Source organism: Cheilinus undulatus, linkage group 12, assembly GCF_018320785.1.
Source record: "Cheilinus undulatus linkage group 12, ASM1832078v1, whole genome shotgun sequence".
Taxonomy (NCBI): Eukaryota; Metazoa; Chordata; class Actinopteri; order Labriformes; family Labridae; genus Cheilinus; species Cheilinus undulatus.
In genome coordinates, this window is record NC_054876.1 from 34,947,441 (window position 1) to 34,963,029 (window position 15,589).

The 15,589-nt window shown below is 37.2% G+C and overlaps 2 protein-coding genes across 2 annotated transcripts; both read left to right on the plus strand.

Annotated features, from left to right (window-relative positions):
- Window positions 1–8,537: 8,537 nt before the first annotated feature.
- gng8 (guanine nucleotide binding protein (G protein), gamma 8) lies at window positions 8,538–10,606 on the plus strand. The gene is made up of 2 exons (XM_041801891.1): window positions 8,538–8,621; window positions 10,478–10,606. Exons 1-2 carry the CDS (start codon window positions 8,538–8,540, stop codon window positions 10,604–10,606), a joined length of 213 nt encoding a protein of 70 aa, XP_041657825.1.
- Window positions 10,607–11,123: 517 nt separating this feature from the next.
- On the plus strand, window positions 11,124–15,575 carry tmem45b (transmembrane protein 45B). Its single transcript, XM_041801663.1, has 6 exons — window positions 11,124–11,256; window positions 12,819–13,016; window positions 13,104–13,316; window positions 13,739–13,923; window positions 14,485–14,627; window positions 15,324–15,575. Exons 2-6 carry the CDS (start codon window positions 12,827–12,829, stop codon window positions 15,433–15,435), a joined length of 843 nt encoding a protein of 280 aa, XP_041657597.1. The 5' UTR covers window positions 11,124–11,256; window positions 12,819–12,826; the 3' UTR covers window positions 15,436–15,575.
- The last annotated feature ends 14 nt before the right edge of the window (window positions 15,576–15,589 follow it).

Sequence of the window (15,589 nt, forward strand, 5' to 3'; positions counted from 1 at the left end):
AGAGGCAAAAGTGGAATAAGAGCTGCAAAGATGGGTTTAAGAAAGGCAAAAAAGGGGGCAAAAATTAGTGGTTAATGAAGAAAAGCTATTATAAAGTGGCAAAAATGGGTGGGGAAAAATTGGCCAACAAAAAGTGGTATAAATTGGTGACAGTAAGGCAAAAATAAGTGAAAAGGGGCAAAAATGGGTTAAAGGGGGGTACAAAGGAATAAGAGCTGCCAAAACAGGGGCAAAAAACAAAAGGGGCATAAAAGGCGGTACATGCTGAAAGATGGTTAAAAGTACCAAAAACGTCAAATAAGAGAGAAGGTTTTTGAAAAGTACTAGTCAGGGGATGGATACAAAAACATCCAAGGCACTGAATATGTCCCACAGAGTTCAGTTAAATCCATCATCAAGTAATGTAAGGAATATGGCACGTGTAAATCTGCCTTGATCAGGCCATCCTCACAACCCAAGTTTTTAAAAGTGCTATATAAATAAAAGCTATAATTTTTTATTATTAAGTGACTGTGCAAGAAGGAGACTAGTGAGAGAGACCACCAGGACACCTATGATTACTCTGAAGAAGTTACAAGCTTCAGCAGCTGAGAAGATGTTGCCTGTGTTCCTCACCAGTCAAAGCTTTATGTGACAGTGGAAAAGGGAGAGCCACTGTTGAAGAAAATGTATTAAATCTCAACAAGAGTTCACCAAAAGGCATGTGGGAGACTCCATGGTCAAGTGGAAGAAAGTTCTATGGTCTGATGAGTCCAAAATAGTGCTTTTTGTCCAGCAGACAAGATGGTGGAAACAACACACTACACTTCACTACAAACACACCATCCCCACTGTGAGGTACAGTGGTGGCAGTATCATGCTGTGGGGATGCTTCTCAGCAGCCTCCCCTGGAAGACTTGTAAAGGTAGAGGGTAAAATGAATGCGCCAAACTATAGGAAAGCTGTGGAGGACAGTCTTATTCAGTCTACAAGAGAAATACTGCTTGGGAGAAGATTTATTTCATGCAAACCGATGACCCAAAGAATACAGTGAAAGCTACACAGAAAAGGTTTAGAAACAAGAAGGTGAATGTTCTGGAGTGGCCGAGTTAAGGCCCAGACCTCAGTCCAACTCGTGGCAAGACTTAAAAAGGCTCATGCTTCAAAAGGTTCATGCTTGATCCCCATGCAACCAGACAGAGCTTGAAAAGTTTTACAAAGAAAAATGGAGTAAAATTGTAGTGTCCAGATGTGCAAACCTGATTGAGACATATCCACACAGACTCAGTGCTGTGATTTCAGCCGAAGGTGCGTCTACTTAATACTGACTTGAAGGGGGGTGAAAATTTATACAGTCACTAATTTTACATTACATATTTTTATTTAATTGACATTATTTTGTATAAAATCTATTTTCAGTTTGAAATTAAAGAGCTTTATTTGTTATTTTTTTGTCAAAGAAGCTAAATTATGTTACTGATTTAAAAATTTAATAAAAGGGTAAAACATCCAAGAGGGTGAATAATTTTTATAGGCACTGAATGGGTCAAAAAGTCGACAACATGCTTTTAATTTAAAGGATATTTGTTCATCTCACGGCCAAACAGCCCAGTTTTTCATCACGAACATTTTGTTAAAATTGAAAAACTGAACAAATTTGAGTTGTGAATTGTTGTTAAGGAGTTGGTAATGGGTCCCGATGCTAGGCCAGTTAAAAACCACTGATTTAGCCACTGATTAAACAAAAACAGGCTCATGATAGGCTGAATAGGCTAAGGATGATACAAGTGAGTGATACAGATGAATCTGACAGACTGGGCAGTCGGTGCTACAGACTGGAAAAACTGGTTTGTGACAAGCATGATTGAGCAAAAATAAACAAACAGAACTGGCAGGTGAACCAAGGATTCTATGGAAAGGATTGTGAAAAATTAATTGTTTATATGTTTTGTATCAATTTGGTGCAAGCTTTTATACAGAACACATATTGAATAATTATGAACATGTTAAAGATGTTTTAACCTACTTTAAGCAACATGTCACATCAGTTATACATGAGTTCTTTTTCCTTCAAAGGAGGCCAGAATAGACTGTTTCTCTTCACACAATAAAATTAAATAAATCATTCGTCTGGGTTTTCAGAAAGAAGTCACAATGTATATTATAGCACCGAGAAACAAAATTTAATGTAAGAAATCATCGTTGAGCAAGATAGCAGGAGACTTCTGCTCAACGGGAAAACATTATATGTAGCTCTAAGTTTCAGTTTAGTCAGGAAGACTACACAGCAAAAACTGGAGTGTTGGATTCTCAGTGTTAAACATTTCAGTGTTGATTTTAACACTCAAATTGTTATTTTAACTCCATTCAGAGTAAATAGTCTTCAGTGTTGGAGTTATTTGACAGTGATAAATCAACCAGTGTTATTCCAACACTGTAGAGAGTCAGTTGATCCAAGCCCCACCTACTGCAATTTCAAATCTGGGGGGCAGAGTTTTCCCATCATGCCTTAGTGCAGAGTGTTAAGCTGGGTTCAGATGTTTTTAGATGTATTTAGATGTTTAGCTGTGTTTAGATGTTGCCTGTTGTACAAGGGTCACTGCTGGGATTCATTTGCGCATGTTTCTTGAATTATCTTGAATTCCTAAGTTTTTGATGCATAAACACTTTTGCACCATGAGTGTAGTTGTCTTCTAGGTTGGTCAAGGGTTGGCTGTGGTGACTGTTTACTAATAACTATGAAATAAGGGCAGATTGTCATCTCAGGACAAGCTGTGTCTTTGAGTCTGCCTCATAATTCCCTGTTCGTTGTCGAACACCTCACAATGTGAGGTGGAAGTCAATATTGACAGTTGTGTCTGTCTACCAACACCCATTCTGTGGAGCTTACATGTCTTGGTTCTTGTTATTAGCAGGTTTGTGGATGAGGGGCAGTTGCTATCCACAGTATTTTACACCTGCTGAAATTAATTGTAATACACTCCGTAGAGTTAATTTTTTAACACTGACGCCAGTGTTGAGTACTATCAACACTACTCAGTGTTCACCAGTGTAAATTTTTGACACCATACAGTGTTGTAGTAACACTGGTTCAGTGTAAAAAAAAGTAACACTTTGAAAAGTGCTAAATTAACACTCAAAAGAGTGGACACATATACACACTTTTCTAGTGTTAGAGTTAACACTCTCAGTGTTAATCTAACACTGGTGATTTTGCTGTGTACGTATGCTGTTCATTCTCACTATTGCATGCATTCCTCCATGTATGTCCCTTTCACATAACCATCAGCTGTTCATGGTCACATCAATCACTGCTGCTGTCTTTTTTGGATATCCTCCTCAGACCCTACATGTACATATGAGAACACCGGCTTTTGGCTGTCCAACAACAGTACTAACTTTTGCTCTTAGAATTTTTGATATAGTTGTTTGAAATTTCCATCCTACTTGAAGTAATTTGCTTAAGAGGGAGAATTTTCTTTTTGGATATTTCAGGGGAATTGCTGGAAAAAAGTACTTTTATGGAAATTTAGGGGATAGGTTTTTGTATTTTGGAGACATTGACTGGAAATTTGGTGGAAATTTGCTTTGATTTTTTTTGGGGGGGGACAATTTCTTCAATTTTATATTTACTCTTTGAGGCTGAGAGAGGGATGAGAGAGTGGCATGCTGTGAAAGAGCCACAGGCTGGACTTGAACCCATGCCACCCACATACATGGAGCACCAGCAAACCTCTAGGCCATCCGTCCATCCATTTTCTACACTGCTTATCCCGTTCACGGCTAGGGTAGGGTATCGCTTGGGTTAAATCTGATACACGTGCTAAATCGGTACTTTTTATACAGTTCTGGTGCCTGAACCAATGCTTTTGAGGAAAAAAAAGTGTGTTGAAAGATGCTGGAGAATAAAAGTTGTCTGGGTATTGTAAATGATTTGTAGAAATGTCTATAAAGATGCCAGTACAACATAGGATAAGAAAAATTGAGAGTGTGTCTTTAATTTTGGGTTACAGTGAGACGTACTGGAGTGGCAGTATCCATATCTGTGTTGTAATTCGGTCAAGTAGGTATCAGTGGTTTTGGTACCAGTACCATGTTGGTACCAGATTTCGATACTCAGCCCTATTCGGGGGGGGCTGGAGCCTGGGTGAAAGGACTTTGGTTAAAAAGATTTCAGGACTATCTACAGATTTTTTGACATATTTTTTTTATTGGAATGTTTACGCTTCATGATAAAGTTCTCTGAAACATTTAGGGACTGTTTGAAAAAAAAAACTGGTCTACTTTTTAAGAGATATTTAAAAAATATTCTAAAGAAATTCTTTTATTGTCAGGTCATACTCACTCCAAGGTCAGGAGGATATGGCTTTCTCTTCCACCAGTTCACTGCCACCATTGTTGTGTCCACCTTTCCATCACTGCCAGGGTGTCATCATCAGCCATCTTCTGGTCCATGCCAGCCTGCAGTGCGGTCTGCTTTTTCATCTTTTCAGCCTCAGATAACATCATGGGCCTCAGATGACATCATCTGCCTCCACAGCCAGTGTCTGGACTCCACAGGGGGGATAGATCCTGCTGCCGTTCAGGGTAGACATCCTTCGATCCACCTGCATCCCTGTAGAGTTCAAGCATCAGACTCTTTAACAATAATTCAATATCACATCTATTTAAATAAGTCCTCATCCCAGTTTCATTTACTAGCTTTTCTGATATACCTTTAGATAATGTGTGCATCAAATTTATAGCAGACTCCTTTATTATAGCACTGTTTTCATTTAAGTTAATTATTGTTTTTTTGTTTCAATGGATTAAAACTCAATTTTTACTCTCAAAGAAAATGACTAAAATACGGCTTAAATTAACTCTGTCTTGTTATGTTATGTGGCTCTTTAGGTTTATTGATCCTGATTTATCCATCACAAGTGATCAATAGAAGGATGAATGGTAGTCATTTTATACCTGTTAAGTCTGGGCGTCTATTTTAAGTTCTGACTAAGTAGTTACACAGAATCTCAACATCCCTTATGAGATTTCTGCAATGCAACAGGCTGAAAATTTAAATTCTCTGTCCATTGGTGATAGAAGAGAGTTATCTGAAGCATAAGCTCTTATAACTAATATGGTCCCCTGTCTTTCACAAAGATAGAGACTGCCAATTACAGGAAAACAAATGTTAATGAGGCATTTGACATTTAACTCCATAACACCGCTACTTTGCCTCCTGCTGCTGTGTGGAATAACTGTCAACTCGGCAGGAAGGATTGGCAGCAGTAGAAAGGATCGCTAACACATGTGACAAATACTTCTGTTACTGGAAAAAAAAAATCAAAGCTTAATGAAAACATAACTTCAATTATATTTTTGTGTTCAACTTCTGGATTTAGTGCTGGTGTATTTTAAGTAATAACTGGAGAGTTTTCGTGGAGCTTGATCAAAACCTTTTGGAAGCATTATTTCCAGTCTTAGGTGCACTAGAGTCACTGCCAACTATTTTTAGACTGTAAATCCAGAGTTAATGTGCAACTCTTCCAGAAAAACATTCACAGATTCCTCAAGCATAAATTATAAAAAGGGAAAATATTATTAAAAACAAACACTATCAAATATGGAAAGACATTTTAATGCACTGTAGGATCATAAGCCCATAAAAAAACTATAATGTATGGAAGCCCTAAGGTGGCATATATCCATATAATTTTCATTTTATTTCATTTTGTCATGATAACGTGAACATTTTAGTTGTTTTCTTAAGATCTCAACTTATTTGTCTCTTTATCTGAGGATAATAAAGCCTGTTTTCAAGGTAAACAATTTGTGTACACATCTTTGCACACTTAGAAAATAACTTGTTATGATGGGAAATAGACCTGAATAAAATGTATGCATGCTTGTCCTCCAAGGGGACTTTTTCTTTTTCAGTTTCCTGTTCAGTCATGTTTTGTTCCATCAAATGGCAATATTTTTCTATTGAATACAACTCAAAGTCCAAAAAAGTTGGATCACTGTGTAAAATGTAAATAATAACATAATGCCATGATTTTAAATTCTCATGAACACATTTTTGTTCACAATGGAACATAAACAACATATCATATGTTGAAATTGAGACATTTCACCAGTTCATGAAGTTATTAGCTTGTTGTAACAGCCCCTCTTCTTTAAACAACACTCTATGAATGTCTGGGAAGTGAGGAGACCAGCTGCTGGAGTTTTGGGAATGTAGTCCCATTCTAGTCTGATAAAGGATTCTCACTGCTCAACAGTCCTGGCTGGGTCTTCTGTGCCAGATTGTTTCATGATTTGTTAAATGTTTTCTAGAGGTCAAAGTTCCAACCTGCAGACAGGCCAGCTCAACACACAGACTTTTGTCCTGCGGAAATATACATGGCCTTCCCTGAAAGAGATGTTGTCTGGATGGGAGCATTAGTTACTCTGAAACCTCTATCTACTTACAGCATCAACAGTGCTTATCCAGATGTGTAAGCTGCCCACGCCATAGGCACTAATGCAACCCCATAACACCAGAAATAAAGGTTTTTGAACTGGGAGCTGCTAACAACCTGGATGTACTCTCTCCTCTTTAGTCCAAAGGACACAGCATCTGTGACACTCCCCCCCCCCCAAAAAAAAAAAAAAATTCAAATCATGATTCATCTGTGTTCACATATGGCTTCTTCCTTGATACAACACTAAATTTAATTTGTGGCACAGCAAATTGTATAGACAGTGATTTCTGAAAGTCTTCCTGAGCCCAGGCAGTGATTTCTGATACAGAATCAGGCCTGTTTTTTTTTTTTTTTTTTATTTTGAAAATCACCAACATCTCATATTAACCTTTGGCCTTATCCTTGGCACACAGAGATTTCTTCAGGTTCTCTGAATCCTTTGATAATATTATGTACTATAGATTTTGGGATATTTAAAGTCTTTGCAATTTTACATTAAGGAGCATTTTTTCTGGAATTTTTCCACAGATAGTGTAGTTTTTCACAGATAGGTGAGCCTCTGCCCATCTTTACTTCAGTGAGACCCTTTCTCTCTTTTTACACTTCATGCTATTCACCTTTTTTTCCAGCCTTTTGTTGCCCAGTCTAGCAAATAAATGTATTCTGTTTTTCTTTATATGTTACACAGTGCCCGAACTTTTTGGAAGTGGTTTTGTACATTTTAGTGGTTGAAATGTTTGGAAACTGGGTTGCCCTTTAGAAGATGGTATTGAGTCTTCACTAGACCGGTTGAGAACGTATCATTACTTTAAGTTCCAGCATTAAATTGAGCAACCAATTTAACATGCAATGAATAAAGATTATCCACTGTTAAGTTTCTGATCTTTAAGCATTTCACTTTCTCTTGAGAATGTATTACAAGTAGGAAAATAAATTAAAGGCATGGAAAAAACACATTGCCTCGTCTCTTGAGAGCTCCCTAATTACAGTATCATGTCTATTCATGTTGCTTTCAGGTGTACAGAGAAAAGTGTTGTTTATCTTAAGTGTAAATCCACTATCAACTATTCAAATCACACTGTAAAACCAATTTTTCACCATCCATATCAGAGCACAAGCACCTACATTAATATGTTGGGTAAATGAGTGATGCAGGGCTACAGAGATGAAGGTCACACCACATGTAGCCTGTAGCTGCTTCACTGAGCCCATCCTGGGGGCAGAACCACAGCTTATTATTTGAAGGAGGGAACCTGTTGAAGCCTCCCTCCTCGTCTTAAATGTCACTTCGTTTGTTACAGTAAGAGGGTGCAGTGAGGAAGAAAAGCGGACTTTCAAACAGAGAGCCATACTGTTGCTGTTATTTTTTTGGTGAGTCCAGTTTTGATTATTATGAATTTGGATGCATCTTTAAAAAACTGCAGCATTAGCTTCTTTTCACATAGTTGGTACTTAATTGAAACATCACCCTGTAGCTGACCTTTTATCTCTGCATGTGTGCTGGAATTGACTTAATTTTTCAAGAGAAATAACTTTATTTGTAATAATATTTTGTCTTGTCTGGTCCAATTTATTTCACACTTACAGGCACATTTTAATTTTGATAATGGCTCTTCATTTTTATTGACTTCTATATTATCGTCAAGATTGACATGCTGTAGAAGTCCATACAGCTGAGATGCTTATCAGCAACTGGCGGGGAGATTAAAAGCATTAGTGGCATTACATTTTATCTGCAGTTTATTGCAAAGCATATTCTGAAGGAGCAACAAGTTAATGTTAATGTTAGATGTATTTACATTCTCAGCCAGCGTTTTCCCTCCCCTGGGGAAGCTCCTCCGCTCCCCTCCCTCCCCCTGCCCTCCTCCTCTGAGACCCTCCCTGTGCCACTTGCAGCTGAGACCCAGGGAGCAGAATTAATGAGCAAATTGAAACAGAGTCTAACCGCTGCACAGATGCTTGTCACATAATGTTTACTACATAAAGTTGTACCATGCTTTTTTTTGTTTCTACTTCTTTAGCAATCACACAAATTGGTTTCATTTTGCATGTGCAAACTCACCATTTCATTGATTCCTGCAGGCTGGTAGGCTTTGGTGGGAAAGAGGAAGAATGTCGAATAACATGGCCAAGATTGCAGATGCTCGAAAGACAGTGGAGCAGCTGAAACTGGAGGTGAACATAGAGAGGATGATGGTGAGTCGACACAATGGAACTACACAGTAAAGAGTCTTTTACATGGTTGTATATCATTTTTAAAGCTCCTGCGAGGGAGTTTTGATTTGTGCTGACTTTGGTGCCTCCTGTGGGCAAAGCATTACACCTCATCTCTTTTCCTACTGTCTTTTAACAGTCAATCATTAACTTGCTGCAAATATTAACAATGTAAACGCAGCATTGGTCACAAGCATTGGTACCTTTGTTTAGAGGTTATTAAGCCTGTAGCTGATTGGTCTTCTTTTCTTTTGTAACTCATACAGAAGCATCAGAGTCTTTTATGTAAGCAAACTAGAACAACTGCCTGGCAGTTACATGCCCCTGCCAGATTTACAACTACCATAGAGTGAAAATACAGCAAAGGGTCAAGAAGAAGGGCTGGGGGGGGGGGGGTTGTTCTTGACTTGTACTTCCAAATGTATTCTGTTCATTCTTGAGTCAGAGTGGACGTTTGTGCAAAGTTTGAAGAAAATCTATCAAATTGTTCTTGAGACATTGTTTAATGAAAATGGTCTGATCGGACAGATTGACAGCCCATAAACATAATGCCTCCAAATACAACATTCAAGAGTTTCCCTGCCAATTTGACAAAATGCATCACTGCTCCATGGCTCCTAAGTCAACAGACCAAAGAAGAAGTGAGCAGCAAAACAAAGTCAGTGGAGTGATTTCAGACATTGGTGAAACATGTAAGAGATGAGGCTTCATATGAGGCGAAAATGTTACTAAATTACAGAAAATAAGGTCGTTAATCAGCAATTTACCATTAAGGGGGGAATTTGTTTTCTTTGTTTAATCATGATTGTCTATTCAGTTATCACTGATTCACTTCATTTTCTTATTATAATTTTCATGGACCACATATGACATATTGTTATCATATTATATCATATTGTGCTATGTTGGCCTGCATTATGATGTGCTTTGAATGAAAAACAATACAAGACAATACTATGATACGATGAGATACGATACGGTGCGATGCAAAGTAATACCATGCGATATAATATGATAGAATATGATGTGATATGATATAAAACAACATGATACGATACAACACAAGCAATGTGACGCTATGCAGTGGAATACCATGACAATATAAAAACTTACCATACCATACCATGCCCCTAATCTAAAACTTTTATGTCAACTTTTAAGGACGTCCTTTCATTTTCTGATATCAGCATTATGCCTCCTGTTCCTTAAATTATAATAAAGTTTAATACAACTCTAAAAGGAAGCCAGTTGAAGTTGACCTGATGCTTTAAATTAGGGATATTGTTTCTTATGGTACGGTACAGTATTGTTCCATAATATATCACAAGGTAACTCACAGTATGAAGCAATATAGTAATCTAACGATAACCATTTGGGGCCAACAATAGCTATAATAATAATAATAATCATAATAATAATAATAATAAAAATAATAAGTTTATTTATACAGCACTTTTCAAAACTTCAGTTACAAAGTGCTTCACAACAAATCCAACAAAGGAAATAAAAACAAATATATTCAAAAATACAGGATTAAGAACAATATATATTAAGAAAAAAAACATCACGAAATAAAATAAAAATCTATCACATCACAACACAACAACTCAGCAATATGATTGTGTTACCCTGCGATATAATATGACATGATAACAGTATACTTAACCATAAAATTAACTTCAACAGGCTTCCTCTCAGTGTCTGGTATCTGGTTTATTCTGTTGATTCCTATAATAAATAAAGAGATGGATAAATAAATAAACAAACAGATAAATAAAAAAACAGCTGAACTGCATGATACGCACTCAAACACTCACTAACATAACCTTTTTGTTCAGGTATCCAAAGCAGCAGCAGATCTGATGGCCTACTGTGAAACTCACGCTAAAGAGGACCCTCTGGTGACACCTGTACCTTCTTCAGAGAACCCTTTCAGAGAGAAGAAATTATTCTGTGAAATACTATAGCTGCCATATGTGCAAATCTAATGTCTGTGAATCAACATTTTGTGTTTTTTTATGTTTGGAATCCATTTCAGCTTTAAGACAAAAAAAAAATGTTTTGTACAACTTTCAGTTTTCTATAAAAAGTAGCACCTTTAGGTCAAACTTTTTTTTTTGTCCTGAGGATTTTTTATCTTTTGAACGTGACAAATGAAAGCAATAAAGATGTGTAAAAAATGGGTGCAAAGTTCATTTACTAGATGGAATGCCTCCCCTTCAGCACACAGCTCGATTTCAGCTTACTCATTAACTCACCTATCACCTCTTTATACAAATGAAAGGTAGTTAGGCAAATGAATTTGATCACACAGGCTTCTATGCTCTAAAAATACTCTTATTCTACATTAATGCCTGTCTTCTGTTTAAATCTTGAGTCAGGTATTGTTTATCCTGCCTGAAAGTGTCAGCCTTTTCCCTGGAGGAGGTCCCTAGGTCACAATAGAAATGAGAATGATGGGCGGGGCTGTGAGATGATGTCAGAACAAGTGAGAGGTGGAGGCAGCAGGTGTGCACAGTTCACAGTCAAATTTAAACCTCACTCACATGACAGCCACTTACATTGACTGACTTCCTAAAAACCCTTGAGCCTCTAAGATTTCATCACATATAAAAAGGTAGGTACCTTCTGTTTGTAAATACAATTGTTTAAAGAGCAGATTATTTCTCAGTATCTGCCTCTGCTATCAGCAAGATTATGAGGAAGTAGCAGTTGTAGACAAAGTTAATACTCAAACTATTAAGTGCAAATTTCATGTCCTTACAGGCCTGATTTGCCTCCTTATTGTTTCATAAATACTGTTCACAAGTGTGATACTGTGTAAGCGTAAAAAGTGGGAATGTGTAATGTCTTGCTTGGTAGGCACTTCCAGCCAAACAGGGAGAGTCAAGAAAAACCCGTCTGACTGTTGATTGTAGAAACACCTGTCATACACAAGCCCAAGACTCTGCTATCAATGAAAGGAAGCTACAAATGGTCATCATTTACAAATCATTAAAAGTTTCTGAGAGGCAATGTAACAAGAATGTTTTAAATATCTTAGCAGTGTGTTTGCATTCAAAATCCATGCTCTACCTGACATGACCAATGTAGCTACAAGCTTGGATATAAACTGCATTTAACTTTATAGGTCAACATGTTCATGCCAGACGTCCCTGTGTGATTTGAATTTCATCTTTGCAAAACAAATGAGCAGTTCTCATTCAGGCTCCTCTATGCAGGATTACAGAACTTATGAAAAAAATCCAAGTAGTATTTCTACACTTCTTCTACACATCTTTTTTGACATTTCATCTCAAAGCGAGATCAAAATCACATAAAATCATAAATAATCCTGTCACTAAATTTAGTGTCACCCCTCTGTGAAAGTGGTATTTTGATTACCAGAGTTTTTGCACAAAATTCTCAGTCATTTCAGAAATGTTGTAGCTGTGTCTCTATAATAGCTACAAAAGCCTTAAGTGGACATACATCCATGCATTTGTTTAATTGATTTGATGTTGTTTTTATCAAGTTTAGCCTCCTCTATATTAGGAAAAAATTATGCTGTTTTTTTCTTGTGACCAGTTAATTTTAGTTGCTCGTTGAGATTTTCATTTATTTCTAAACCTCAGTATAACAAAACTAGTTGTCCCATAATGAAATAGAATAGCTTGTTTTCTCATGATAAAGAGATATCGAGGGAATTTAGACAACAAAACATTAAGATGGTCACTGTGAAAGACCAGATCATGATATACCAAGCCCCCATTGTCCACACTATTGATGTAAATTAAGGTTTTTCCATTTATTATTTTTTTAAACGCTGCAGATATAAGGTAAATTGCAAATTTTATTTTAAAGAAACACCAGGAATTTCTTGTAATCATAGAAAAAAACAAGGTGAAAAAATAGTTAGGGCTTCTGTATGTAGCACTTACTTCTCCTTTGTATTCTTGTAACCTACTTTTCTTGTTGTTGGCAGCTCAGTCAGGTGTTCATTTAGCACCTTTAATGTTATTTTATTGCTCATAACCCTCCCATGGCTGTAAACACTATAAAATAAAAGAAAAGCATGCACTTTAACCTCAAGGCTGAGCTATCTCAAAGTTAAATGAGCAAGCACTGAGCCAGAGTTTAAAAAGCTGCATTTTTCTCTCAATTTTCCTGTTGATCCTGATTTTTTTTTTTCTATTTTAGGCCTAAAGATGGGCAACTTTGGAGGCCATGCCATTCCTGGCTCCATTTTCCTGCTCTATGGCTTCTGGCTGACAGTGAAACATGTTCTCCAACACTATTGGAGGTCAACCCAGCCTAAAGGACGACAGATGATGCCAGCTTTCTTTAAAAAAATGGACTACTTTGAGGGAGGATTTGCTATTTTCGCTGCATTTGTTGGTCAGTGAACCAGAAGTCCACTCCCTACTCTTACTTTTAAAACTTCATACATTAAAGCTTCATATTTATGTGATGTTGTTGTTCCAGGTATCATGGTTGAACAGTTTGTAATAGACGGGCCTCATGCTCATCTCTATGACACAAAGAACAACTCGTGGGTGAAGCTGATGAACTGGCAGCACAGTACCATGTATTTGTTCTTTGGGATCTCTGGAATAGCGATTGTGGCCAGTACTGCATCCAAACTGGTGCCGATTGGTGTCGACCGCCTTGTTCTGTCTCTGGCTCTGTTTGTTGAAGGTAAGATACAGGTTAGGTTGGGTTTACTTAATGTAATTAATGATGGTGCCGGCAGAGTGGCAGCTTTACAAGCAGCTCTGTGTAACTGTATGTCTCTTTTCTAGACTGTATGTTAGTCTTTGTGCTTAAGTTTGTATGTTTTAGTCTGTGTTTTTGCCCGTGTTTACATCTGTGTACTTTAGGCTGTGTTATTTACTCCTTGTATTTTTCTAGTCTTGTACATTTTTGCACTTTTTTATGTTGAAGTTTTAGTTTTTTTGGACATCTTTATTGTGTGATTTGTGAGGTTTTTTTCTGTTATAAGAAATTTCGAGTATTTTTATGGGTAGTTTTAAGTGTAAAGGATAAACAAGGTATTTATCCATCCACTTAACTACCCATTCATTCTTTCTTTCTTTGACTGATTGTCCTATATCCTCCAGGCTTCCTGTTCTACTATCACGTGCACAGTCGGCCACATCTGGATGCTCACATTCACACCGTGCTGTTGGTGGCTGTGTTTGGAGGATCAGTCAGCACCATGCTGGAGGTGTTCATGAGACACAATATCATTTTGGAGCTCCTTGGGTCATGCTTCTTCATCCTGCAGGGCACATGGTTCTACCAGGTAACAAGAAAAAGTAGATGCTTTGATTGCTGCTATTTGATTAATGAAGTTTGGGGAGTAAGGCTGGGAAAATTTTACTACCTATATTTTAAGACAGTCATATATGATACACCCCAACTGGTGAATGGCTGAAGAATATAAAATGTAAAAGGTCAGTTGGGGAATAAATGAAATAATTATCTGCATTTTGGAGTCTGTTTCCCACTTTCATGCTTCATATCCTAACTTTATGTTCACATTATCCCCCTTCCTCTTCCTTGGCCAATACATTTCTATGCATGTCACCCTTTTTCATGTCTTAAATGCCAACAGGAGGAGTCATGTCAGTCAAACTGGTAAGCAAGTCTGACAGGAGAACCAAAATTAAAAACACTGAAGTATGCAATTCTAATTGGATAATTATATGGCACAGTTTTGGATATGGTTATGTTACCATGCTGATATTTCTTCTCACCCTCACTCTGTAAACCCCAAGTTACTTGAACCATGCTCAAAAATCCCACAGATTGGAATAATTGATGTTTTTAAATTATTTCAATCTTGTCTTGTTTTTAACTTCAGATTGGATTTGTACTCTACCCTCCAAATGGACCAGAGTGGGACCTGGAACAGCATAACAACATCATGTTTGTCACCATGTGTTTCTGCTGGCATTTAGCTGTTGCTATGCTTTTAGTCACCTGCACCTCCTCTTTGGTTTGGTTGTAAGTATCACTTTCTTTGCCTGTACATGATTAGAGAGAACTTGAAACTTTCAAGGAATTTTAAAACAAGTTCAATCACTTCTGGAGTGCAGCAATAAACTGCCGGTCCGTCTCATGGCAACAGACGAAGAGACAATGAATGAGTCAGAGGAGGAGTAAATTAACTGTTCCAATGAAACTAGTTTTTTTAAGTTTTATTTTTGGCTTTTAATGCATTTATCAGAGTAATGGGACAGTAGAGACAGCCAGAAATCAGGAGGAGACATGCAAGGAAGGAGCTACATGTCAGATTTAAAGTAGAAGAGGAGTTATAAAAATCTGTAGCTTTCTAAAAAAGGGGTTGTCTTTTTTTTTGCTCCAGTCTTTAAATCTGCATTTTAAAGTTTCCACATTGGCCACTTTTATAGCATCAGTGGGTTTGTTGACATGTCAACAAGAAGTACTGCTAATTAGTATTTTTATGTTAGCTTGAAGTAAAACACATTGAGAGATCTTGTTTTATTTTCTTAACTTGTTTCTGTTGTCTGGTTTTTTTTTAAACTGCTGCATAAAAAGTCAGGATAAAAGCTACCCTTAACACCCTCTTAGTTGGTAGAAGATATGACACCCACATTGTTAGTAAAACAGTAAAAAAAAAACAGTAAAATCCTTATTGTTCATTTGTTTCCTGAAGCCTTTTTCTTTCTTCTTCAACAGCACAGCGAAGCGATTCTCAGCACGGGGACGTGACATAGAGATCGGAATGAGAAATACCACGTTAAATTCCAGCTCTCAGAAAGCTCTGCTTGAAGCCTCAGATGAAGAGTGAAAGCATGTTCATAGTTTGAAATTTAACTTAATATCAATTTTTATTTTCTATGTTGATGCTCCATGTTTGAGAGGAAGTCTGCCGTTTAGCCCAATGTTTGTAAAAAAATAAAAACGGATGTATGCTGTGATGAAAAACAAGTTATGTCTGGATG

Excerpts from the sequence above, each read along its gene's own strand:
- gng8 (XM_041801891.1), top strand. The coding sequence starts at position 8,538 with ATGTCGAATAACATGGCCAAGATTGCAGATGCTCGAAAGACAGTGGAG. Across the intron at positions 8,622-10,477 it reads TGAACATAGAGAGGATGATG|GTATCCAAAGCAGCAGCAGA; the intron begins GTGAGTCGACAC and ends CTTTTTGTTCAG.
- tmem45b (XM_041801663.1), top strand. The coding sequence starts at position 12,827 with ATGGGCAACTTTGGAGGCCATGCCATTCCTGGCTCCATTTTCCTGCTC. Across the intron at positions 13,317-13,738 it reads TCTGGCTCTGTTTGTTGAAG|GCTTCCTGTTCTACTATCAC; the intron begins GTAAGATACAGG and ends TATATCCTCCAG. Across the intron at positions 14,628-15,323 it reads ACCTCCTCTTTGGTTTGGTT|CACAGCGAAGCGATTCTCAG; the intron begins GTAAGTATCACT and ends CTTCTTCAACAG.